General features: G+C 43.3%; 1 protein-coding gene across 7 annotated transcripts in view; it reads right to left on the reverse strand.

Moving 5' to 3' along the window:
• TCF12 (transcription factor 12) overlaps positions 1-27,687 on the reverse strand; it is a 171,948-nt gene that overhangs the window by 50,727 nt on the left and 93,534 nt on the right. For 6 of the 7 annotated variants that reach the window (XM_040413898.1, XM_040413902.1, XM_040413903.1 and 3 more), the window contains 2 exons: positions 18,282-18,346; positions 1,817-1,952 (listed from right to left, as the gene is read on the reverse strand). In XM_040413898.1, coding sequence (XP_040269832.1) covers positions 1,817-1,952; positions 18,282-18,346 — 201 coding nt within the window. Of the gene's footprint in view, positions 1-1,816; positions 1,953-18,281; positions 18,347-26,233; positions 26,239-27,687 lie in introns of those variants that run through there. The other variant, XM_040413905.1, reaches the window with a different exon arrangement.

Here is a 27,687-nt window from a genome sequence, read left to right on the forward strand (position 1 = left end):
AGGAATACAGATTTTGACAGGATCTGTTCAGGAAAAAAATTATGGTTTCGCACGCAAGTTAAATCAGTTTTTTTCTGCAAGTGCGTTCAGTGTTCCCATCTTTTCCATACGGATTGTATGCATTTTTCACGTGCGTGAAGAAAAACTGAAGAACGACAATCTACATTTCTTAGCAACCATCAGTGAAAGCATTGCATCTGGATGCCTTCTGTTTCTCACGCAAGCGCCTTTCACTTCTATGGAGCTGCGTGAAAAATGCACAATATATTGAGATTTGTCCTGAACGCAAAGATGCGGCCTGGCGAACAATGGTGATGTGGACATCCTAATTGAAACAAATGGGTTAGGAGTCAGTCCAGACGCTAAGCGTTTGCTCAACACATTGCATCGGGATGGAAAACTTGCTTGTGAAAGAGGCTCCAGTATACAGTACCAAATGTCTGCTTTTCGGATCATTTTGCAGCAGACCTTCTTGTACTATATGTGGAAGCCTTGAAGAAAGCTAGCTATACAAGTGCCATGCATCACGGACACTAGGCAGTCCATTTAGCGGTATTTCTTTATACCACAAAGTGCAACCTATTAAGGGATCCACTCTATTACTTTATCAGGTACACAACTGTTATACTCCATCATTCTTCTGTTAAAAGAACTTTAGATAGCAATTATACATTGGAGTATTTCATGTGTTAGCCATTTTTCTACCAAAGCTGAGCCTTTAATGGTAACATATAGAAACAGCAAGTGACTCATTTGTGAGCCTAAAACAGTTACATAATATGCTTTGTGTAGACCGTATTAATATGAATGACATCACAAGTATTATCCCTAAAGCTTTTTTCAAATCAAGGTCAGTAACTTAATCTCTGGTTTTATTGGACCGTATTGGCCGGCTCTTCTGTTTATGTGGCAATTTAAAACTGCGGCTAAACCCTAACCTGCATGATCTGAGAGTGCCCACAGAAAATAATGATTAAAGGGTTTAGAAGGACATTATATATATTTCTACAGAAAACTAAAATCAGACATCGAGCGGCACTTTAATCATTGTAAAGATATTTACATCTGTGTGTCCCTTTTTACAAACGCTTTCCCCATCTTTTTGCATTGATCTGGAGTAGCATCCTCTGTGTCTTCTCATTAATGAAGCTTTATATTTTTTTTTATCAAAGCTAGACAGAAGATAATTCAGTGGAACTGCTGAGATGAATTGATGTTATAAAGCTCTGGCGCCACTTATCTCTAGAGGGAATAATAGGACCGGGCCAGAAAAATCCACCTTGTCCAACTAATACTTACCAGGGGGTCAGCCCTCGGGCGAGTGAATGCCAAGTCCGAAAGATGCGCTAACAAAAATCAATAGGTGGCTTAACATGAACATTTCAGTGACAACTTCACATTTTATCTCAGTTACATGGCACAAAAAAGACAAATGCATGGGAATGGATCCTAACGCATAAGCAACTCTGGCAGTGGCTCAATTCAGATGCCCTTGATAATTTTCATGAACGCTGCAAATTATAAGCACCATTACACGTGCACCCACTCAGCTTACCATAGTGCCAAATTTGTACAGACATGGCATTAAAAATGGCTTAGCAAAAAATAAAAGCCAATAAGGAAGCTGTTAGCACGTGTATTCCCACAACAGATTCTTCTATTTCATATATTTCCTCGATTGATCACATTCATAATCCCTGCACAAAATGCATATAAAACTTGTGAGTATACACAAAGCAGGGAGGGCGAGAAAAGGAACATTCATAACTTCTGGGGCACTTTCTAAAAAAAAAAAAAAAAACTTGTCACCAATTACCTATGGCCGGGGTGTCCTGTAAGGGCCGTCGACGAGAACCTGATGCAGAAAATGGAAAATAAGGGCTTCCGGGTTTTCCTGAGGTTGGAAGCTGCCCCGAACTTCCAAGTCCAATGTCGGTTCGGATCAGGCTGGTCTGAAAAATACAACCACCATGATATTTTAGAAAGCATTTTAAATTTCTTTTTACCATGATTTTGAATGCAGATTTTGTAATAAGTAGAACAGAATATACCGTAATCAAAAATATAACATGCTGGCAAAAAAAAGAACCCCCAAACAGTTTTCCCCGTACAGACTGAAAAAGTGAGCCCTGAGAACTAGCCATTTCCCTGCTTACTTTAGTAATTGCAGGCCTTTTTTTAATGCATGACTAAGACAACTGCCTTGATACTTAATGAGATATTGTTTTCTTAATCGTCATTTCCAGAGCAGCTGGTACACAAGAAACTGTTCTAACTGCTGAATCTGATCTCAAGGAGGCGTATTTAACATAAATATACCTTTAAGCCTCTTTCACACGATCGTGAACTTTCTGCCTGAGGAGGTGGTGATGGTGAGTTCACAAAAAGAGTTCAAGAGGGGCCTGGATGTATTTCTGGAGTGTAATAATATTACAGGCTATAGCTACTAGAGAGGGGTCGCTGATCCAGGGAGTTATTCTGGAGTCGGGAAGGAATTTTTTATTCCCCTAAAGTGGGGAAAATTGGCTCTTACCTCAGTTTTTTTTGCCTTCCTCTGGATCAACTTGCAGGATGAGAGGCTGAACTGGATGGACAAATGTCTTTTTTCGGCCTTATGTACTGTTACTATGTTACTATGGGTGATGTTTTAAGCTAGCCAAAATTCTTGAGCTTCAGTTTGCAATAAATTGTGGTTTTGTTTGATATTACAAGCTGAGGATAACATTTATATATGGATGTAATCACATATATACATACTAATACAGCATTGTTGGCAAATTAAAATAAATAAAGGACCTTAACATGTATAGCTTGGAAGAAAGACGAGACAGAGGGGATATGATAGAAACTTTTAAATACATAAAGGGAACCAACAAGGTAAAAGAGGAGAGAATATTTAAAAGAAGAAAAACTGCTACAAGAGGACATAGTTTTAAATTAGAGGGGCAAAGGTTTAATAGTAATATAAGGAAGTATTACTTTACTGAGAGAGTAGTGGATGCATGGAATAGCCTTCCTGCAGAAGTGGTAGCTGCAAATACAGTGAAGGGGTTTAAGCATGCATGGGATAGGCATACGGCCATCCTTCATATAAGATAGGGCCAGGGGCTATTCTTAGTATTCAGTATATTGGGCAGACTAGATGGGCCAAATGGTTCTTATCTGCCGACACATTCTATGTTTCTATAAATATGAGTGAACCAATATACTGGTCAGATAGAGGATTAAAGGGCTTCTGTCACCCCCCTAAAAGTAATTTTTCATTTTTGGGCTAATTAAAATCCTTATAGTGCGATTATTCAATATATAGTGCTCTTACCTTTTTCTGTGGCTTAGTTTCTTTAAAAACCGCACTTTTATAATATGTTAATTACCTCGCTACCAGCAAGTAGGGCAGTTACTTGCTGGTAGCCGCCGTATCCTCCTTTCAAAAAAACGCCCCCTCCTCCTGTTGATTGACAGGGCCAGCGAGCGCTCTCCTCCTCCGGCTGGCCCTGTCTGCAATTCAAATCCCGCGCCTGCGCCTTACGTGTCTTCATTCTCCGCAGGCGCTCTGAGAGAAGGACGCTCGCTTCCTCAGCACTTCCTCGGTGCGCCTGCGCCGATGACGTCTTCTCTTTCGGGTTTAGAGGTGACGTCATCGGCGCAGGCGCACTGAGGGAGTGCTGAGGAAGCAAGGGTCCTTCTCTCAGAGCGCCTGTGCCGAATGAAGAAACGCAAGGCGCAGGATTTGAAATGCTGACAGGGCCAGCCGGAGGAGGAGAGCGCTCGCTGGCCCTGTCAATCAACAGGAGGATGGGGCGTTTTTTTGAAAGGAGGATGCGGTGGCTACCAGCAAGTAGCCGCCCTACTTGCTGGTAGCGAGGTAATTAACATATTATAAAAGTGCGGTTTTTAAAGAAACTAAGCCACAGAAAAAGGTACTATGTATTGAATAATCGCACTATAAGGATGCTGTTATCTAAGATGTGAAGTTATAATACCCATGGATGACCCAAAAAATGTATTTGGGTTGTTTCCTACTACTTGACAGTTCCTAATACAGTGTGATCTGCACCTATTGGTGGTGCAAGCCCTACAGATTATTATTATAGCGCCATTCATTCCATAGCTCTGTACATATTAAAAGGGTATACATACATAATACAGAAAACAGCACCAAGCATGAGCAAGACGAGTTACAGACTGGTACAGAAGGAGAGAGGGCCCTGCCCGTGAGGGCTTACAATCTACATGCTACTGGTATATCTCTCAAATAGTTCACAAATAAACAATTTAGGTTTTAAGATGTGCAAATAATAGCGAAAAATAGCAGTCTATATATTTATTGTTTAGAAACATGCAAAATTATATTTGTCACCACTTTTTCCCCCATTCTGTGTGCCTCACTTTTGATGACCCTGCAAGAGTAATCCTTTATGATGGATTGATTACTGCTGACAGAATACAGAACACTTAAATTCCTAGGGGACATTCTGTCCAGAGTTAATAAATTGCCTAAATCACCATGACACCTGTCAGCCTACACACTCTTAATCCGATGCCTTCTGGAGTATTGGGCACATTGTACTTTCTAAAAACAAGCGACAAGTCCAGAAAAAAATACTTTTGAATTCTGTTAGGACAACAGATGGAAAATAATAGTTTTGAACTGATACAATAGTCGCATTAACTATTCTGTAAAGGTTCAAGGTGCAGGAGGATGTAAGACGAGACTAAGCCTATGTTTACACCCTTGGTACAAAACGAAGACAGTCTGTACAGCACAGGACCAAACTATGGGAGTTAAAGCATACATTTTTTGCATCGAGGATTCGTTTGTGTCGTGTGATCAAGGAGTGGGAGTAAAGCGCTTGCTATTACTTACCGCTCCATGGTCACCCGCCGGCACGTACCGCGCTGCACTGGATCCTGACACATCGTCAGGTCATAGCACACGTAAGCGCGTACTATGACCGGACGCTATGTGATGTCAGGATCCAGTGCAGCGCGCGGAGAAGAGGAAGGAGCTGTGGAGCGGTGTCCCTACAGGAAAGGTAAGTATTTTATTTAACTGGCGCTGGGGACATGGCACTGGGGGAGTAGGGACATGGAGGGGCCTGACCTGATGGCCCTGGGGGACATGGAGGGGCTGATCTGATGGCCCTGGGGGACATGGAGGGGCTGATCTGATTGCCCTGGGGGACATGGAGGGGCTGACCTGATGGCCCTGGGGGACTGGGAACATGGAGAGGCTGATCTGATGGCACTGGGGGAGTGGGGGACATGGCAATGAATGGCATGGAGGGGCTGATGGTACTGGGGGAGAGGAGCTGAAGGCCCTGGGGTGGGGGATTGGAGCTGAAGGCCCTGGGGTGGGGGATTGGAGCTGAAGGCCCTGGGGTGGGGGATTGGAGCTGAAGGCCCTGGGGTGGGGGATTGGAGCTGAAGGCCCTGGGGTGGGGATTGGAGCTGAAGGCCCTGGGGTGGGGGATTGGAGCTGAAGGCCCTGGGGTGGGGGATTGGAGCTGAAGGCCCTGGGGTGGGGAATTGGAGCTGAAGGCCCTGGGGTGGGGGAGTGGAGCTGAAGGCACTGGGGTGGGGGAGTGGAGCTGAAGGCACTGGGGTGGGGGATTGGAGCTGAAGGCACTAGGGTGGGGGAGTGGAGCTGAAGGCACTAGGGTGGGGGAGTGGAGTTGAAGGCACTAGGGTGGGGAGAGCTGATGGCACTGGGGGAACTGATGCACTTGGGCTGATCGCACAGGGTCTGATGAGTTTTTATAAAGGAAAACCGCATTAATTATTTTCTTCTTATTAGATTACTCGATTAATCATAAAAAATAATCAATAGAATACTCGATTACTAAAATAATCATTTACTGCAGCCCTAGTTACCGGATATGGTAAACTCTGATAGTCCATTCCTCTGCCGGGAGATCTGCTAATGACAGATTGGCAGATTTCGGATTAAGAAATTTGGTGGTGACTAACAATCTTTCAATCGGGCAGATTTGTCCAATACACGTAAAATAAACAATTTATGGCTCAACGTTTAATTGCTGCACGTTATCACATGTGCGATAATTTCAGAAATTCTAATTATATGAGAATTCAAGCAATAATCGCTAGTCTAGAACGTTAATCATTTACAGAACAGTTAGCCAAGACCTATTGTCCAAACAAAGCCAGAAAATCTCAGTAATGATTAATTCAATAATTAAAAGAAACTTATTTCAGAAATCCCCTGAAATGTCATAGCGCGGTGTCAGCTGTATTCATTGGTGTGGGTCCAGGTGTTGAGACCTAGTTAAAATAAAGGGGCAGAATTTATCTGTTCCGATGGTCTTTCCTTGGTGTGCGGAGCGATGCGGGATCCTGATTATGTCAAGTCTACGAGTACATACACTGCTTGCTCAGTGTTCAGAGGAGATTGTGAGCAGAGCCAAAGACTAAGAGCGCTCAGCCCTTTCGGTCATGAAATGATCACTGAACTTTTACTATATAATTCACACTTTAATTCTAGAAATTTCTACTGTAATCAGAGTTCCTTTTTCCATATGCCACGTTAGAGCAAAAAGGCGATCTGGTCATACCGCCACCATACTGAACAAAATGCTTTGAATGGAACTGCAGGGCCAAAGGTGTATTACAGATTAGCGCAGGCACAGCGCAAGAAGGCTGAGAAAGGTCACAAGACCCTTCATCAGCACCATTTCACTATGGGAGCTGCCAACAGAGAGCCCATTAAAAGTAGACTTTCAGGAAACGGGTATAGATATAATTTTGTGTAAGGCAACATAGAAATGATACAATTTTGAAAATGATCTTGCCCTAATGCCATACAAAGTTGTGAAGAACAATTTCAATACTGCACTCTGTAGTCTTTTTCAGAGAACAAAATCAATGTTATTGGTCAACTCTGCTGATTTATCTGCTCATTCGAGTAAATTAAGAGATAGTATTGATTATAACTGATCCTGCCCTTCAGGGCTTCAACAGAAAAAAAAAGTACACAGAGACCCAAGAGATGTAAAAGGCTGTGGACAGAGTGTATATACTGTACTTGCTTAGTCATCTGACTATATTCTTAGGCCGGTTTCAGATGAGAAACCTGCTCTGTGTGGGAACATCATTTCCCGTCCTGGACTTTGGTCTTGTAATAGGTCCTCGCGTCATTATAATTATTTATAATGCTGTGTATCCTGCCTAAAATCATCTGTAATGAATTGTACTGTCAGCATTAGGTCAGTACAATTCACGACAGCTGATGGAACATTGTTTCACAGAAATATCATTTTATGACTATCAGATAAAAGGTTAAACAGACGCAGCCTCTCTCCAGGTGATGACTATCTGTAATCAGTTGGCTAAAATGACTATAAACTTGTAAATGTATCTATAATACGATAATGGGATGTGGTGGGGATCTGGCAGCTTTCCATCATAAATGCCAGTATTCTGTTGGAAAAATTCTGCTGCATTTATGCCAGTAACCCACCAGATTCCATTAAGTGAATGGGGATCTGACGTGCTTAGCAGTATCTGGCTATGCTGGATACTGTAACTCCGGTAGTCTGCTCCTCTGGATTTACAATACATTAAAAACTATACCAATATATATGACTAAAAAGCATAATTCATATCGTCTGTTTCATGAACCAGGTCCCTTTAAATGCGGAGCTCACACATGTATCACAAAATATAAAAAAATATATATATAAAAAACACATTTCCTTATTCGTTTCTTCACTCTGGACGTGTGGTTAGTAATTTTAGTTATTTAGTTGCATTCACACAGTCTTAGTTATGGGCTTGCCAGGCTGTATATCAGCGCACTGACGCTTCCTGCGACCTTCCCCCCCATCCCCCACACCTATCAGTCCCCCCCATTATTTATATTTATATATATATATATATATATATATATATATATATATATATACACATACACACACACACATACACACACACACACATATATTATATATTGTGACTTATAAATTATATTGTTTAAATGACATACAAATGAGTAATATTTATTAATACTGCATAATACAAATATACAATGCGTATGTGTATCCATATTTATAAGCATTTGCGGTAGTTAAATAGATTATACGCATCTGACACAAACATGGCAGTCAAATGCATAATATATATTGACACGTATAAAGTAGGTAGAACCCATGTGATAAAAGATGGTGTAGTATCCACCATCATTATTAATATATGGGAGGCAAATGCAATATGTGTGTTGATGTAAATCCGGCAGCTAAATGGATAATGTGTATTGACACCTATAAATTAGGTGACGTTTATGACATAAGAGACAAGACAATAACCATTAATATGATCAGTATACACAAATGCGATTGTTAAATGCAGTATGTGTATTGATACAAACAGATAACGTGCCACCTAAAGGTATAATATGTACTGATACTTAAAAACCAGTTTGTCCCATCATGATCCGGTCCGGAAATTGAAACTGACCAAGAACGGTTTAAAACTCAGCTATTCATTGCCTTTTTACCACTGAGGAAGGAACTACTAGTTCCGAAACGCGTCTGGTGGCGGTTTCTTATCGGACAGTGTGGATTGTCATTCATAAAGAACTTTAACACAGCGCAACTCCAGTCCAAGTTCAACACGAAGACGCTCAGCAAGGAGCGATATAACCAAATTATCACGATCTAAGGCAGGTTGGAGGTAAAGCAGCGCAAAATTGTTATGAGACCGTGAGTAATATACACAGCAAGTGCTGTAAAAACCAACTGTGTACTGATAATTATGTGCTATGGTTATATATGTGCATAACAAGGGAGCTAATTGAGAACTGGCACTGCACATCTAACTACATAACAGATCGTGAGAAAGCTTTACAAGAGCATAACTAACTAAGGGCTCTTTCACACTTGCGTTCTTGTCTTCCGGCATAAAGTCCGTCGTCGGGCTCTATGCCGGAAGAATCCTGATCAGATTATCCTAATGCATTCTGAATGATGAGAAATCCATTCAGGATGCATCAGGATGTCTTCAGTTCCGGAACGGAACGTTTTTTGGGCCGGAGAAAATACCGCAGCATGCTGCGCTTTTGCTCCGGCCAAAAATCCGGAACACTTGCCGCAAGGCCGGATCCGGAATTAATGCCCATTGAAAGGCATTGATCCGGATCCGCCTTAAGCTAAACGTCGTTTCGGCGCATTGCCGGAGCCGACATTTAGCTTTTTCTGAATGGTTACCATGGCGGCCGGGACGCTAAAGTCCTGGCTGCCATAGTAGTAGTGGGGAGCGGGGGAGCGGTATACTTACAGTCCGTGCGGCTCCCCGGGCGCTCCAGAGTGACGTCAGGGCGCCCCAAGCGCATGGATCATGTGATCGCATGGATCACGTCATCCATGCGCATGGGGCGCTCTGACGTCATTCTGGAGCGCCCCGGGAGCCGCACGGACTGTAAGTAAACCGCTCCCCGCTCCTACTATGGCAACCAGGACTTTAATAGCGTCCTGGGTGCCATAGTAACACTGAAAGCATTTGGAAGACGGTTCCGTCTTCAAATGCTTTCAGTACACTTGCGTTTTTTTCCGGATCCGGAGTTTAATTCTGGCAAGTGGAGTACACGCTGGATCCGGACAACGCAAGTGTGAAAGAGGCCTAAGGCTACTTTCACACTTGCGGCAGAGTGATCCGGCAAGCAGTTCCGTCGCTGGAACTGCCTGCCGGATCTGGCAATCTGCATGCAAACGGACAGCATTTGTAGACGGATCCGTCTCACAAATGCATTGCAAGAACGGATCTGTCTGTCCGTTTGTCATACGGACAAACGGATCTGTTTCTATTTTTTTCACATTGCGCAGACAGGAAGGACGGATCCGGCATTGCAGTATTTTTAAAAGGCACTAAAACATTTCAATGTAAATTAATGACGGATTCGGCATTCCGGCAACTGACCCGGAATTTTGGACGGAGATAATACCGTAGCATGCTGCAGTATTCCTCCCTCCAAAATGCCGTTCAGTGACTGAACTGAAGACATCCTGAACGGATTTCTCTCCATTCAGAATGCATGGGGATGAAACTGATCAGTTCTTTTCCGGTATTGAGCCCCTAGGACGGAACTCAGTGCCGCTAGTGTGAAAGTACCCTAAGACAACTGTGTGAATGCAACTAAACAACAACTAAAATTACTAACCACACGTCCAGAGTGAAGAAACTAATAAGGAAACCATGTTTTGTATTATTTTTTATATTTTGTGATACATGCGTGAGCTCCGCATTTAAAAGGGACCTGGTTCATGAAACAGATGATATGAATTATGCTTTTTAGTCATATATATTGGTATAGTTTTAAATGTATTGTGTTTTATATAAAAAAGTCAAACAAAACAATAGCTGATCTTAGGAAGACCAGCTACAGAAAACACTGTGGAGCCTCATTTAAGAGTCACGACACAGCAATCCAAAGTGCAAAGCTCCCTGGGAAACAGCAATATGCAAAATAACTGTGGAGCCCCAATTATGGGTCTCTTCATCACAGTGAAAGCCAGATATCCCTCAAAGGAAGGAAAACCAAGCAAAGGTTTTAAATTTGGAATTAAATAGTGGAATTGTGTGCAAATTACTGTGAGCCAGCCCTTATTTTTATTATTAGTTTGGTTATAGCAATTCTGAGGGGTGGTCAGCAGGCTCGGTTCCAGGATAACTGGTGAGCTTCCTTTACTATATTAGCAATTTTGCAAAAATAATTCATGTCTGATGAAACAGACAAACTGAGCACAATTGATGCTTAAAAAATTTTCTTTTCTGCTGGCGGATCAGAAGAACGGAAAGCCAAATACAGATGTGAACTCAGCTTAAAGGGAACCTGTCACTGGGATTTTGGGTATAGAGCTGAGGACATGGGTTGCTAGATGGCCGCTAGCACATCCACAATACCCAGTCCCCATAGCTCTGTGTGCTTTTATTGTGTAAAAATTTTTTTTTTATACATATGCAAATTAACCTGAGATGAGTCCTGTCCCTGAGATGAGTCAGGTACAGGACTAATCTCAGGTAATTTGCATATGTATCAATTTGTTTTTTTTACACAATAAAAGCACACAGAGCTATGGGGACTGGGTATTGCAGATGTGCTAGCGGGCCATCTAGCAACCCATGTCCTCAGCTCTATACACAAAATCCTGGTGACAGGTTCCCTTTAAGGCCTCAAACACACAACAGTAAGCATTTTGTGGTCCGCAAAGCAACAGATGCACAAAATATGGAGGCGGTCTGTGTGCCATCTGCATTTTTTTTCTCCGAACCCATTGACCTCAATGGGTCCGCATATTGCTGACATGTATATGACATGTTCTATCTTTTGAGGAATGAACATACTGATGCGGAAAGCACATGGAATCACCTGTGTGCTTTCCGCATCTGTATGTCTGTTCCACAAAAGATACAACATGTTGTATATTTGTCCGCAAAATGTGGATCCACTGAAGTCAAAGCATCTGCAAAAAAAATAAATTTTTTATTGTGGACACATGGACTGCTTCTGTATTTTGCAGATCCATGTTAAATGCTTACAGGTCCTACGCATGAGAGGCTGAAATGGAAAACAACTGTGGGTACAATGGGGGGAGATTTATCAAACTGGTGTAAAGTATGTAGAACTTGCTAAGTTGCCCATAGCAACCAATCAGATTCCACCTTTCATTTTTCACAGCTCCTTTGTAAAATGAAAGGTGGAGTCTGGTTGCTATGGATAATTAATCCAGTTCTACTGTACGCCAGTTTAATAACTCTCGTCCTATATCTGCAACAGGCACAAATCAGTTCCATCAATATCAGATATTTTTTATTGTAAGTGGTAATGTTGACTTTTTGAAAAGAATGATCATTTGTCATTACGGCACTGCACTGAAGATCAATTTGGTAGACATTTTGATTCTAGAAGACAATCTGCCCCGCGCAAACATGCTGTCCATCAGCAGTAAGTTTCCCTCCATTGCTAAATAGCGCTGAAGTTTTTAAACACTGCCCAGATTTTTGAAATGCAGGACATTTTTCACATTATAATGTAAATGGGCTTAACAATGAAATTGTATGGCTAAGTTGGCAATTATAAGCATGGTGTTTAAATGATCCAATCCTAAGAATCTCATTAGATACTGAAGTGAAATACAGTTGTTACAATTTCAAGAACAAAAGAATTGTGAATGAGTAATCAATAGCAACTGGCAGAAAATGAGACGTTAAAACACCAGAGAGGATCATAATTGTCTCAGACAAGGTTTCATTAACAGCTTTGTGCTTAACCTGTAAGCATTCAAGTCATCCTGTGGAAATCTGATCACACATTCACTCCAATCTTCTACAGCTACCCACCCAAAAAATCATGTGTGTTCTGCATTCGCAATCGGACAATTTGGCTTTGCTGATCATTAATAAGTCCGATGTCAAGTTTTTCCCAATTATAAGAGAATTTTAGTCATCAATCTGCACATGAAGCATCTAGAATATGCATAAGAGAATGACATTCATCTGTCAGAGTATTCACAGTAATCTGGCCAATAAGACAATGTAAAGACCTCTTCCTAGGGAACCACATTGGGAATCATATATTATTATTATTTTTTTACAGAATTTCCATTAGGGTGGCAAATGGTGCAGATTACAAGCTTTTTTTTCCTCTGAAAAACCGCAGCGTAATACAGTACCAGCAAAACGTATGAGATTAGACAAATCTCATGTACATTTAGCTTTTTTCTCTTGGGTGTGGAATTTGACCTGCCATTTGGATTTTAAAATCCACAGCATGTCAATTGTTGCTGAGTTTGTGCGCTTTTCAAACCTTTTCAATGGAAGGGGCGAGATCTGCGGCAAAATAGTTTCAAATCCACACCAAAAAAATATATAAAAAAATGCACCAAAGCCGCAATAAATAGTATAGAGCTTTTTTAGTCTGTTTTTGGTGCTGATTTCCTGCACACCAATCTGCACTGTGTGCAGGCACCCTTAGGCCTCATGCACACACTAGCATTACGGTCTTTGGTAGTCTACTTTCACACTCGCGTTTGGCTTTCCATTTGTGAGATCCGTTCAGGGATCTCACAAGCGGGTCCAAAACGGATCAGTTTGCATTCTAATGCATTCTGAATGGAAAAAAAATCCGCTCAGATTGCATCAGTTCAGTCTCCATTCCGCTTTAGAGATGGACACCAAAAGTCTGATGAAACTGAACCAAACTGATCTGTCCTGGCACACAATGTAAGTCAATGGGGACGGATCCGTTTTCCACTGACAATAGAAAACGGATCCGTCCTCCTTTGACTTTCAATGGTGTTCAAGACTGATCCGTCTTGGCTATAGAAGACATAATACAAACGGATCCGTCTTGGCTATGTTAAAAATAATACAAACGGATCCGTTCACAACGGATGCAGACGGTTGTATTATCTGAACGGATCCATCCATGTCGATCCGCACAAAACGCGAGGTTGTATGGAGCCATCAATACAGCACAAGTATGCACAGTATGGCATCATATGGAGTAACCAAGTAACCATTTTTTTCTATTAGGACAGTTAAGATGAACACATGGAGTCCTTCATGCATACCGTATATTTGGCACGTTCACAACTCAAACACTTTTTATAAAAATACTACAGGTAATATAACAGCTGACAACAGCTTTTCTTGTGAAACAAAATTATACAAGGAATGCAATACAACTTAAAAAGGTTTTCCAAGACTTTAATACTGATGACCGCTCCAGCAGACCGATATGGAACATTAGTGAATGGCACCACATGAATATAAATTGAATAAAAAGTGATAATTCCATTATCAAAATGGAATAATAAAAAACTACAGATTGCCACACAAAAAAAGAGCTCTCACACAGCTCCATAGACAGATATATAAAAAGTTATGGGTGTCAGAATATGGCAATGCCATAGAAATTTAAGGGGTCATTTATCAATCTGAAATATACCTAAATTAGGCTGTCTTACATTCAGAACTTATGAGTTATGAAGAAGCCTGCGCCAGCCTAGGGTTTATTAACCGCTTCCCGCAAAATCACGTACATGTACGTGGGAGAATGTGATGCCTTACCGCATTCCCACGTGCATGTACGTGATGTGATCGGGCGGGTGCAGGAGCTATTACCGATAGCCAGACCTCTGCTGCATCCACCGGCATCGCTGAATGCAGTGATGCCGCTGGATTAACTCTTTCACATGCCGCGGTCAGCGCTGACCCACTGCAAGTGTGGGGGCTTACAGAGGGAGGGGGGCTCCCTCCGATTCCATCGCCCCCCGCGCTGCGCTGACAGGGGGCCGATGATTGCCATGGCAGCCCCAATGCCTTCCAGAGCATAGGAGCCTGCCAGCTACCTGCCAGGAGATCCCATCCTGAGGGCTGGGTCTCCTAGGCAACTGTCAGCATCTTACTATGTAAGACACTGACAGTTAAATTCAGTACAATACATAATGTATTGTACAGAGTTGAAACAGGGATCAAACCCTGCAAAGGTAAAGTCCCACAACAGTGGGACAAATATAAAAAGTAAAAAAAAAAAGTGAAAAAAAAAAAGCGTTTCTTTTCCCAAAATAAAGTAAGAAAAAATTGTAAAAAAATAGGAAAATAAGAAACGTAGACATATTAGGTATCGCCGCATCCGTATCGACTGCTCTATAAAAATATCACATGACCTAACCCCTCAGATGAACACCGTAAAAAAAAAAATATTATAAAAACTGTGCTAAAAAAACAACAACATTTTGTTGTCACCTTACATTACTAAAAGTGCAACCCCAAGTGATCAAAAAGGCGTATGCCACCCAGAATAGTACCAATCTAACAGTCACCTCATCCGCAAAAAATGAGCCCCTACCTAAGACAATCGGCCAAAAATAAAAAATAAATATGGCTCTCAGACTTTGGAGACACTAAACGTGCAAATTGTGGATCCGCAATACACCCGGCTGGCACCTCCATAGAACTGCCTATTCTTGTCACTACCGGACGTGTGAATGGACCCTAAAAAGTAATGCTTGAAATAATTAGAGAAATGCATTTGAATTACTCCATACATATTTAGGCCTCATGCACACTACAACTGTCCATATTTCAGTCCGCAAATCACAGATCTGCAAAATACGGACAACTTGATTAGTCTCGTCCGCAATATGGACAAGAATTGGACATGCTCTATGACAGGGATGGCCAACCTGCGGCTCTTCCAGCTGTTGTTAAAACTACAATTCCCACCATGCCCCTGCTGTAGGCTGATAGCTGTAGGCAATCTTGCCATGCTGGGAGTTTTGCAACAGCTGGAGAGCTGCAGGTTGGCCATCCCTGCTCTATGATTTGCAAAACAGACACACGACAGCACACAGATGACATCCAGGTATCGTACTTTTGGTGTGGACTCAAGAAATGAACGGATCCATGTGCAATTCACAAAATTAAGATCAGCCGTGGATGCAAGATACAGCTGTGTCTACTCACAGGTTAAATGACCACTTACATTGCTGAAATATGTTCTGCAAGCACTTCAAAGAATTCATTCAGTCTGTGACTAGCCGAGCTTGGCATGAAACAGGTTTGAACAAGCAAGACCCTAGTTTATCTGCACCAACAGCTCTATGGAGTTTCACATGCATTTTGCTCAATCAAGTTTTCTTAACCCTTTAAGGACCAGGGACATTTTTTTTTTCGCCTTCCTTTTTTCCTTTCTGCCTTCCATTAGTTAGCCAGATTCATTTTTTATTTACATAGCCATATGAAGACTTGTATGTGATACAAATTGTATTTTTTTTTTTAATGGCACATACACTGAACAAAAATACAAAACGCAACACTTTGAGTTCAGCTCATGCAAAATGGGAGCAAAACCGAAAGAGCTGAAACATTTTCTACATACACAAAAGACCCATTACTCTCAAATATTGTTCACAAATCTGTCTAAATCGGTGTTAGTGAGCACTTCTCCTTTGCCGAGATATCCATCCCACCTCACAGTGTGGCATATCAAGGTGCTGATTAGAGAGCATGAATATTGCACAGGTGTGTCTTAGGGCTCTTTCACACTTGCGGCAGGACGAATCAGACATGCTGTTAACCATGTCGGATCCGTCCTTCCGCTATTTCGCCGTGCCGCCGGACCACCGCTCCGTCGCCATTGACTATAATGGGGACGGGGCGGAGCTCCGTCGCAGCACGGCGAAAGCCGCCAGACTAAAAAGTCCTGCATGTCCGACTTTTCAGTCCGGCGGCTTTCGCCGTGCACCGCCCCCCATTATAGTCAAGGGGGACGGAGCGGCGGTCCGGAGGCACGGCGAAATAGCGGAAGGACGATCAGACATGGTTAACAGCATGTTGGATCCGTCCTGCCGCAAGTGTGAAAGAGCCCTTAGACTTCCCACAATAAAAGACCACTCTGAAATGAGCAGTTTGATCAAACAGCACAATGCCACAGATGTCGCAACGTTTGAGGGAGCGTACAATTGGCCTGCTGACTGTAGGAATGTCTACCAGAGCTGTTGCCCGTGCTATGAATGTTTATTTCTCTACCATAAGCTGTCTCCAAAGGTGTTTCAGAGAATTTGGCATACATCCAACCGACCTCACAACCGCAGACCACATGTAACCATACCAGCCCAGGACCTCCACATCCAGCATGTTCACCTCCATGATCGTCTGAGACCAGCCACCCAGACAGCTGCAGCAACAATCGGTTTGCATAACCAAAGAATTTCTGCACAAACTGTCAGAAACCGTCTCAGGGAAGCTCATCTGCATGCTTGTCGTCCCTCATCGGGGTCTGGGCCTGACTGCAGTTAGTCGTCGTAACCGTCTTGAGTGGGGCAAATTTTCATATTCATGGTGTCTGGCAAGTCGGAGAGGCGTTCTGTTCACAGATGAGTCCCGATTTTCACTGTTCAGGGCAGATGGCAGACAGCGTGTGTGGAGTCGTATAGGTGAGCGGTTTGCTGACGTCAACATTGTGGATCGAGTGGCCCATGGTGGGCGGTGGGGTTATGGTATGGCCAGGCATATGTTATGGACAACGAACAAAGGTGCATTTTATTGATGGCATTTTGAATGCACAGAGATTCCATGACGAGATCCTGAGGCCCATTGTTGTGCTATTCATCGACGACCATCACCTCATGTTGCAGCATGATAATACAAGGCCCCATATTGCAAGGATCTGTACACAATTCCTGGAAGCTGAAAACAACCCAGTTCTTGCATGGCCACCATACTCACTGGACATGTCACCCATTGAGCATGTTTGGGATGCTCTGGATCGGAGTATACGACAGCGTGTTCCAGTTCCTGCTATTGAAGAGGAGTGGACCAACATTCCACAGACCACAATCAACAACCTGATCAACTCTATGCGAAGGAGATGTGTTGCACTGCGTGAGGCAAATGGTGGCCACACTAGATACTGACTGGTTTTTTGACCCTCCCCCAGTAAGGCAAAACTGTGCACATTTCAGAGTGGCCTTTTATTGTGGGAAGTCTAAGTCAAACCTGTGCAATATTCATGCTCTCTAATCAGCACCTTGATATGCCACACTGTGAGGTGGGATGGATTATCTCGGCAAAGGAGAAGTGCTCACTAACACCGATTTAAACAGATTTGTGAACAATATTGAGAGTAATGGGTCTTTTGTGTATGTAGAAAATGTTTCAGATCTTTGAGTTCAGCTCATGCAAAAAGTGTTGCGTTTATATTTTTGTTCAGTGTAATTTGCCACATATTGCATTGGAAACAGGGAAAAAATTCTTTGTGTCTGAAACTGAAAAATAAAAAAATAAAAAAATCTACAATGGTTCTTTAGGTTGACATGATGTCCTCATTCTGTGGGTCACAATATGGTTATGGTGACACAGTTCAAGACACAAATATTCACATTCTGGAATGGACAGAATACACTACATGGTGCTTCCTTTTAAGCTGCAGATATGACAATTCCAAGATGGCTGCACTGCTTCACAGAAGACACAACCTGCTTGTTCAGCGCTGCTGTTTGATTCGCTGTCCATCCAAGAACAGCAGGAAGTGTCTTGAACTACCAATGCAGTGTGGTCACCGGATGGCAAAAGAGGGGTCAAGAAATCTGGAGAAGCTTTAAACTGTCCCTCCTGGCATACTCTTCTACCCTATTGGGCTTGGAGGACAAGTGGTCACTAAATGAAACTGGTAGAGTATCGTGCAAGGGCCCCGGGCACTGCTCAACAACTGGACAACCCAATGTATACAATTTTTCTGAAGTTTGCAAAGTAACAAAACTTACCTGACAACCAGGTACTGCGGAATCTCTGCCAAACACTGGAAAAGTGCCTCTATCAGCTGTTTTACCTATAATAATAAAAGAAAAGAAAGCAGTAATTAGATTTAGATATGTACAGTTCACTAAAAGGAAATGACAGACAAAAGCTTGTGCACAATGAAAGAAAACATTTCCTGCTACAAATTATCAGAAATACGGTTTCATAGTGTGATTGAAATGAGCTTTCATATGCATTCTACATGGATGACTATTGCCATGGTAAAGAATAAAGAAAAACATGGAATAATTGTATTGATTATTAACAAAATTATCAGCATGTCTTAAAGGAAGTCTGCCAGTGTCAACGATATACCGTGGTATTAAGAAACAGCGATATGGCAATATTGCCGTTTCTAAATAACCGCAGTATTTTGTGACATCATAGGAGCGGTCATATGCGCGCTGACGGCTCCTAAATCTGTGTCAGCCAGCCCCTACATGGTGCATATGCGTATCATACAGAACATATTAGTCCCTGCAGCGGCGCCCCCGAGTCCTCCTCGCTCCCATAATGAAGTCTCCGCCCACTGGCCGAGCACAAGAGAGAGGCGGCAAAGTCAGTAAGCAGTCTATGTCCTGAGTCCAGACAGTATGTTGTCTCCTGGTGGCCCCATGCAGTATAGTGACTCTTGTAGCCCACTGCCTGCCCATTGGCCAGCCAATACAGTACATGTCTCCTTGTGGCCCACTGCCTGCCCATACAGTATAAACTGTCTCCTTGTGCCCCGCTGCTTGCCCATACAGTATATAATGTCCTTGTGCCCCGCTGCCTGCCCATACAGTATATAATGTCTCCTTGTGGCCCATTGCCTGCCCAACCCATGCAGTATGTGTCTCCTTGTGGCCCCCATACAGTATATCTCCTTGTGGCCCACATGCAGTATAATATCTCCTTGTGGCCCCCATACAGCATAATCTCTTCTTGTGGCTCCCATACAGATAAGGTCTCCTTGTAGTCCCCATACTGTATAATATCTCCTTGTGGAAATTTTTTTCCCCTTGTGCTAGGGTTGGGCAATAACCGGTATTAACGAACGATATACTGCGGTATTAAGAAATGGCAATTACGCCATTTCTTAATTACCGCAGTATTTTAGTGACTTCATTGGGGCAGTTGCCCGTCACAGTGCTGAATGCCTCTAAAACATCCGGCGCACATTAGAATCCCTCCCCACTGTGACCCGGCTGCCGCTGCGCCACCAATGAGAAGGTAATAGTGAGGAGGAGGGGTTGTGGCCGCTGCGCCACCAATGAGAATTACCCTCAATTCAAATATAGACTGCGGGTGCCGGCCGTACCACATACCCGGCACCTGGTCTCAATGACAGGAAGCGGCGATACCGCGAACTGAGGCAATTTACCCCTCAAATGCGGCACCTGAGGGATAATTGGCACTGTTCAGCGGGATCCCTGTCATTGAGGCACAGTGCCGGCTTGTGATATGGCTGCCACCCGCAGTCCTATATTTGTATTATGAAATTGGTGGCACAGTGCGCCCATACCACCAGTATTATAAATTATAATCATTCATGTGCAGTGCACTTCGCCTCCCAGTATTATAATCATTGGTGGCAGTGGCCACAGGGTCCCCTCCCCTCTTCATTGGTGGTGCAGTGGCAGCTTCTGATTGGAGCCCCAGCAGTGAAATCTCAGGGCTCCAATCGGTTACCATGGCAGCCCAGGATGCTACTGAAGCCCTGGCTGCTATGAAAGCTCCCTGCTGCTGTGTGCACAAAGCACAGGGCAGCAGGGACAGTGTGAGATCCTATGCACCCTAATAGATCTCTATTAGGGTGAATAGGACAAGGGATGAAAAGATCCCAGGTTCTAGCCCCATAAGGGGGCTAATAGTTATTAAAAAAGTGAAAAAAATATATAACCAAAATCTAAAATCACCCCCTTTACCAATTTACATAAAAAAAAATAATATAAACAATAAAAAAAAAAGCTATTCGGATCGCCCACGTTCTAAAAAGTCCAAACTATTAAAGTATTGAAAATATGTGTGAACGCCGTAACAGAAAAATAAATGTAAAAAAAAACACACGAGTCTCCATTGTGCATTATGGGCCGCACGTTCCATAAATTGCGGAATGCACACTTTTTTTGGCATTCAATTTTTCTTTTGCGTGGTATAGAGTATTGCATTACTTTTTTATGGGACCGAAATGGAATAAAAATGTTGGTATTGTGAAAACCCTAGTCATAGGGGTACAAGTCCTTTAGGTCACAAAGAAATGGCATCTAGTGGCTGTAAACCCCAGAGCCAGGAGACTGGCGCTGGATAACAGACGCTGCACAGAGAGGGGGCTGCTGCACAGAGAGGCCGGGGCTGAGAACAGTCGCTGCACAGAGAGGGGGCTGCTGCACAGAGAGGCCGGGGCTGAGAACAGTCGCTGCACAGAGAGGGGGCTGCTGCACAGAGAGGCGGGGCTGAGGAAAAGTCGCTGCACAGAGAGAGGGCTGCTGCACAGAGAGTCGGGGCTGAGAACAGTCGCTGCACAGAGAGGGGGCTGCTGCACAGAGAGGCCGGGGCTGAGAACAGTCGCTGCACTCTGGGGGCTGCTGTACAGAGAGGCCGGGGCTGAGAACAGTCACTGCGCTCTGGGGGCTGCGGTAATATGGCTGTAGTGTGTAGGGACTAAGACCCATATGGAAATCGCCAGTCTTTAGTAAATGACCCCACAATGTTTTATTTGACTGAAAGGCATCTTTAGGATGCCTGGTGGCCCTTTCTGATAATGTGCACCTATGATGTGCACACTCTGAACAACCCACTCTCAGGGTTTTTCCGCTAGGAGGAACCCATTTTCTATGGGAGCGGTGAAGATGGCTGTTAACTGCTATCTCAGCACTCCCATAGAGAATGAATAGAGCAGCAGGGGGCACGATAGCTCCATCAGATTAGGGGGGGGGGGAAATAAGGTGACTTGGTGGGCAACTAAGAGATATTACTGCATGGGGGCATCAAGAAGACATTATAATGTATGGGGGCAACAAGTAAACACGAGTACATGTTTTGAGTGTTTTTTTTTTCTAAATGGGCATTTATCGCAATATATATCGTTATCGCGCTAACTTTCCATATATCGTTATCGTTGGAATATTTTTGATATCGCCTAACCCTACTCTGTGCACCCTTGTACTCAAGAAGGAGAGGGACAGGCTGGCAGAGGAAGGAGGAGCAACAGCCAGGTTCCTGCACGGTCATCTCACCTGACCCTGTCACTCAAGAAAGAGGAAGGAGCTGTCAGAGGAAGGAGCAGCAAGGGTGCACAGAGTAGCTTGGGTCTGCCCATAGTGCACTTAACTGCTCATTTGCAGATGGATTAAAAGGTACTTTAGGAACAGCCCTGAAAATAATTTTTGCACATAAGGTGAAAAATAGATACTATAAATTGATCTAATGAGATGCAATTGATTCAAACCTTAATATTTTTTTAACTGAGTTTAGCATTTTTGAAGAAATAACTTGCCAACATATAGGAGACCTATTTCAATATATAACATCCTTTGGCTGATTGAAAGTACTTGTAAGTACCACTTCAAGTACATGATAATTGCCCATTTTTAATCTTCATCTAATTCAATGAAAAAAAATAAAAAATTTATTCAGATTCTGGCAAGTTTAAGCGTAGCAGCAGCGTTACTCAACAGTATGGGTACGTTCACATGGGACCTACATTTTTCAGATATTTATGACTTCTCCTATGGATCCCCATATATGTTTAAGATAGTACCATCTTATCATTTTGTGGACAAAGAAATGCTGACACTGTTAAATGTGAGCCGCGTGATCCATACTGCTTCAAATATTCTGCATATTTGCTTTCTGCCTGATGTTTGTAACTTTCTATATTTGCCTCAAATCTAATATCCCAAAATGGCATTGAAGCAAGTGTCTGTGTTCTGTAATATAAACTTTCTTTATAATGTCCCCTGTAAAGAAAGATTTTCAAAATATACACACTACTTTAGCCACTTAAGGACACCGCCCCAGTTTGGGCCTTTAAAGGGAACCTGTCACCTAAAAAAAAACACCTATCAAACCGCCCGCATTACCCTAAAGTAGCCAGCAGTATGTTCCAAAAGATCCTTTTCTTCCTCCGGCCAGATGCACCAAAAGCTTGAAAAACTAACTTTAATCCCCTGCATGCGCTATGTAACAGCAGAGTTTGAAGTCAAGAAGGCAGCGGCCTCCTCGCTTCAAGTCAGCATGGACCACGCCCCCCTTTCCCTGCCCCTTCGCTTTCGGCTGTCAGCAAAGCCGGCTGAGTGTGAGTGTGCGCATCAGGACGTTCACTTGCGCGGCTGTCAATCAGAGGTGAAGGGGCAGGGAAAGGGGGCGTGGCTATCTTCACTTGAAGCGAGGAGGCCGCTGCCTTCTTGACTTCAAACTCTGCTGTTACATAGCGCATGCAGGGGATTAAAGTTAGTTTTTCAAGCTTTTGGTGCATCTGGCCGGAGGAAGAAAAGGATCTTTTGGAACATACTGCTGGCTACTTTAGGGTAATGCGGGCGGTTTGATAGGTGTTTTTTTTTAGGTGACAGGTTCCTTTAAAGGCCCAAACTGGGGCGGTGTCCTTAAGTGGCTAAAGTAGTGTGTATATTTTGAGAATCTTTCTTTACAGGGGACATTATAAAGAAAGTTTATATTACAGAACACAGACACTTGCTTCAATGCCATTTTGGGATATTAGATTTGAGGCAAATATAGAAAGTTACAAACATCAGGCAGAAAGCAAATATGCAGAATATTTGAAGCAGTATGGATCACACGGCTCACATTTAACAGTGTCAGCATTTCTTTGTCCACAAAATGATAAACAGCATTAGTGAAAGCATGGCGGAAACCAAAAAGATTTCCACAAACCGTAATTTCCATGTTGTGGATGCTAATAAACATGGGTTTACACAGGATGCATTAGAGAAAACAGGCTCAAGGAGGAGATTTGGATAAAAGGTTCCAGGGGGTTCCAGAAAGAGCACGATTAATGAGCCGGTTTATGTACATTTACTCACTGTGATTTCCAAATCACGTAGTCACACATTACATACAGTAGTTACACGACCACAGTAACAAATGTCGGCTTCAAATGTGTACATACACATAAGAGCAAAGTTGGTCGAGTCTGTCAATTCTGGTGACTCTACCAACTATTAGCGGGAGTTCCCAGACATGATGTTGGGGGATGGTAGGATTAGGCATGTTTAATGTCCTTTGTTCACAAGAGAGATAAGCCACCACGCCAAGTGCCTGCCAGCGGCTTAATGCTTCCTCTCCGCACTAGGAACACATGCATGCTCGGCTGAAACAAGTGGACCTGTGTATGGGGGAGTCAGGAGGAACAGTTATAGCTATAAACTGAAACCACAAGGTAGTGAAGAATCTAGCACATGAAGGACACCACTGGCACCCAATGGATTTCAACATCCTGATCCGCTAGATCATTCCCCTCCGACTATTGAGAACACATGCACACTCGGGAGGAATAGTCGTAGACTGCTATCTATAGTGCATGAGCACCTTCATTCTAAATTGTTTCTAAATCATTGGTATTGTAAGGCAAATTTGTATAATATTTGGGTAATATCTTTTCCATTCAGCTACTTTAGATCAAGACCACAACTGCAATTATGCAGGTGTTAAAAAAAATGTTTGCAAGAGTGACAAATCTTTTTGTATATGCAATCATTAAAATGGGCTTGCCACCCAATGAAGATTACGACTAGGAGGAATCCCACCTGTCGTACGCTTCCTTTACCTATCAGTAGCATTTGATGAACAAGCAGCCCGCTGTTAAATTAGAAGTATTATCAAAACCTGTAAAGACATTAATTTTCGCTAGAGTCGCTAATCATTTATTTGAGGAAGTCTTGTACAAATAGCTTAAAAAGTACTAACAGAAAGTGTCATCTTACATCTTATCTGTACATAGGTAAAGTATAATGCAGAGACCGTAACAGAAGAAACCTGTGGCAGAAGGCCAGAGACCAAAGAAAAGGGCTCAGAAAAGACCACAGGATCAGAGCCAATCTTTGTTGTCGACAGATAAAAGAGGAGATCTTCCTGATAACTAAAGAATGCATACATTTAGACAACGCAGATAAGGGTAGCTGTGGGTAAAGATCAGATTTTCCATGTAAATAGGTAAACTGATTTTGAAGGGTGGATAAAAGGGTCATGCACTGCAGGAGGTTATCTGAAAACTCCTGCCTCTGTCTGAGGCCGTACAGTGTAGGTGGCCAAATACAGAAGATGGTGGGACAACAACTGAATAAACAACCGCCTGGTGAACCCTTGGTTTGTAAACACAGCCCCATATATTCCAGTTCATATTGGCCGTTAACAAGGCCATACACAATCAACAGATGTCTGGAGATGGCTATCTCTTCCAACTCCCCCATACATGTTCGGTGTGTGCTGTCAATGAGGAGAGAGGGGAGAGGCATTGCCAGACACCTCCAATGGTGCCTTATCTCCCAAGAGAACAAAAGCATTAGGCAAGCATTTTTGGATATTTACCAAAAAGATACAACCATATGAACCAAATGAATCATGAGGCAAGAGGAACGATGGAAATAGACATAAAATTCCCAAACAACTGTAGCTTTATGGGGTCAGATTACATGTTGTGATTTCCTCAGAGATTGCCTTAAGGATCCATTGACAAACATGTCATGCTTGTAGCCAGTCTAAGGCCCAGTTCACAAAGTGCAGTTTAGAGTCCACAGAGAGGGTTCAAAAGAGGCTTCATCCACATACAAGTGAATGGGGCTGAGTGCAATACTAAGCACAGCCACTATACACTGTATGGCACCCGTGCCTGTAAGCGGTGAGAAGCTAGCGGCACTCACAGGAGACAGGGGTGTCGGACCCCAACCAATCAATCAGATACTGGATAGGTCATCAGTAAAATGGCAGAAAACCCTTTAAATGGCTGCTGGCAGGCCTCCACAGTTGTACCGTCCACCCAGGAGACATCTACACCAGAAGGGAGGGGCTTCCAAACAGCTCATACCCTAAGCCTGAAGCGGCACTCATGGGATTTAAAGGGGTTGTCCAGCCAATACTATTGATGACCTATCATCAGGATAGGTCATCAATAGGTCATTGGTGGGGGTCCAACACCCGGGACCCCCGCTGATCAGCTTCCTGGTCATCACTATGCCTCGTCTCCTGTGGAGCAGTGTAATTACAAGTACTTGCTCCATTAGCTTGAAAGGAGGGGGTACTTGTATTACTCTGCACTTCTGAGACAAAGTGCATTGTAATGAAAAGGAAGCGGCACTCGCATGGAGCCCCTTCTCCTCTTAAAACAGCTGATCAGTGGGGGTGCTGGGTGTCGGACCACAGTCAATCATATATTGATGACCTATGATCGGTCATCAATACTAACAGCTGGACAACCCCTTTAAAGTTAAAAAGGACCTGTCCCCTCTGGTAACTACTTGCTTTCCACATGTAATAATTCTGAGCGTCTGTTCTTATGACTCGGTTTTAGAAGTGATGAATAAATTGTTTGCAGTTCGCAGAGAAGGTCCAGATGAGTGTTACCAGTTGGGATTGAGTCCCTGCACAGTCTGATATTATTATATGGGGGAATACACAGCAGAAGCGTCTGACTGCAGTTCATCTCCCTATAGTAACAGTATGAATGTTTGGAAGAGTAAAAGGTGCCCATAAACCTTCAATGGCTGTCGGTCACTTGCTTGTTTGGGCAACAGCTATCACCTCCACACACACACACACATACACAATGGGTGCTGCCAAGTGTATGTATATGTTTTCAATAGGCAGAGAGAATAATGTCACGTCCCCAGAGAACAAAAAGGATGATGCATTAAAATTCGACACACTCAATATTTCTCTCCCCCGACATAATCTGTCAGGAATAGTCAGGAGCTCCTCACACCCATTAGATTGACTGGCGCCAAATGTGGCAGGTTCAACTCTACTATGACAGAGGATGTCAGGGGACAGAAAGATCAGGCAAAATGAATATTTTCCCCCTGATCCTTTTGTTCTTCACTAAACTAAACTGCTGTCAGAAGTGTCTGGCAGCGGCGTTCTCCCCTCTCCCCCACTGAATACACATACACCTTTGAGTGAACCTAAACTGCAGGTGTATGGGGGGGGGAGTTGTTCGTCTGACAGCTAATGAATGTGTATGGGGTCCTTAAAGCATGCATGGGAGATAACGATTCCCCTGTTAGGTGCACAGTTACCTTTACTATCTGACTATTGCATACACAGTCATCTTCTTTTCCGCACAGCCATTTAAGTGGCATTAGCTAATGGTTGCGCCAGGCATGCTGCTGGCTACAGTGAAAATGTTTAGCCATCAACAACAAGCACAGCTGCTGGACTTGCTCCCTCCCTCTTCTTCCCTCCATGCCAAATTACTCACTCGACTATGAACGATGAGGCAGCAACAGAGGAAAATGGCAAGTGCAAGTGAGATTAGCAATAAACTAGAGGATCCCTACAGAGGTCAGTGATTAGAAGGTCCCTAGTTGTAATCACTCTTCTAACCAAGTCCTTATCTCATCTCCTTCCCCATCTTAACTCAGTCCAGTCGTCCTGTCACAGCCAGCAGCCACCAATCAATACCCTTCCAGGATTAACAGCGGTCTGCTAGTGATAATGGTAGAGGGAGCCTGGATAAATAGGATGCACTTTATGATTAATGTAGAATACAAATTATCAATAAGCTATATACAGAGTCCTCAGCACAAAGTCCGTTTCCTGTTACAAAGTAAAAATAACAAGTCATTCCATATCAAACATTCAATTTATATTTGTGGATGTAGGAAAATGCTGTTCTTCCGGGTGATGGCCCCAGAAGAAGCTGGGTCCCGCACCTACAAGGAGAACGGAGCGGGGAGAGCTGTGGCTGGAGGGCCCCGGGTTTCCCAGGGTGCGTCCATCACCAAGCGCTGCTCCCATACAAATGAATGGGAGCGCACGCACAGCCCTTGCTCCCATTCATTTCTATGGGGCAGACAGAAATAGCTGAGCAAGTGCTCGGCTATTTTCGGCAGCCCCATTGAAATGGAGGGCGGCTACGCATGCGCAAAGTGCCCTCCATTAATTTCCCTGCACCGTTCTCGCTGTAGGTGCCTACTGTATTCCACAGGTCAGTGCTAATTTATTAATTTTTTGTCCCATTAAGTCACAAGACTTTGCGAAGCAATAACTTCGCCTCATCAGAGCCAATACATTCTAATACTGTACAGAGCTAAAAAAAAAAACAAAAAAAAAAAAACAGCTAAAACCATTTCCCGAACTCGGGATCGGCTTCTGCTCTGTACAGTATTAGAACAAAGTTTTATGTGAATTGACTTCTGTTTCTGACACCAGAGATCA

Source organism: Bufo bufo, chromosome 1 (assembly GCF_905171765.1).
Source record: "Bufo bufo chromosome 1, aBufBuf1.1, whole genome shotgun sequence".
Taxonomy (NCBI): Eukaryota; Metazoa; Chordata; class Amphibia; order Anura; family Bufonidae; genus Bufo; species Bufo bufo.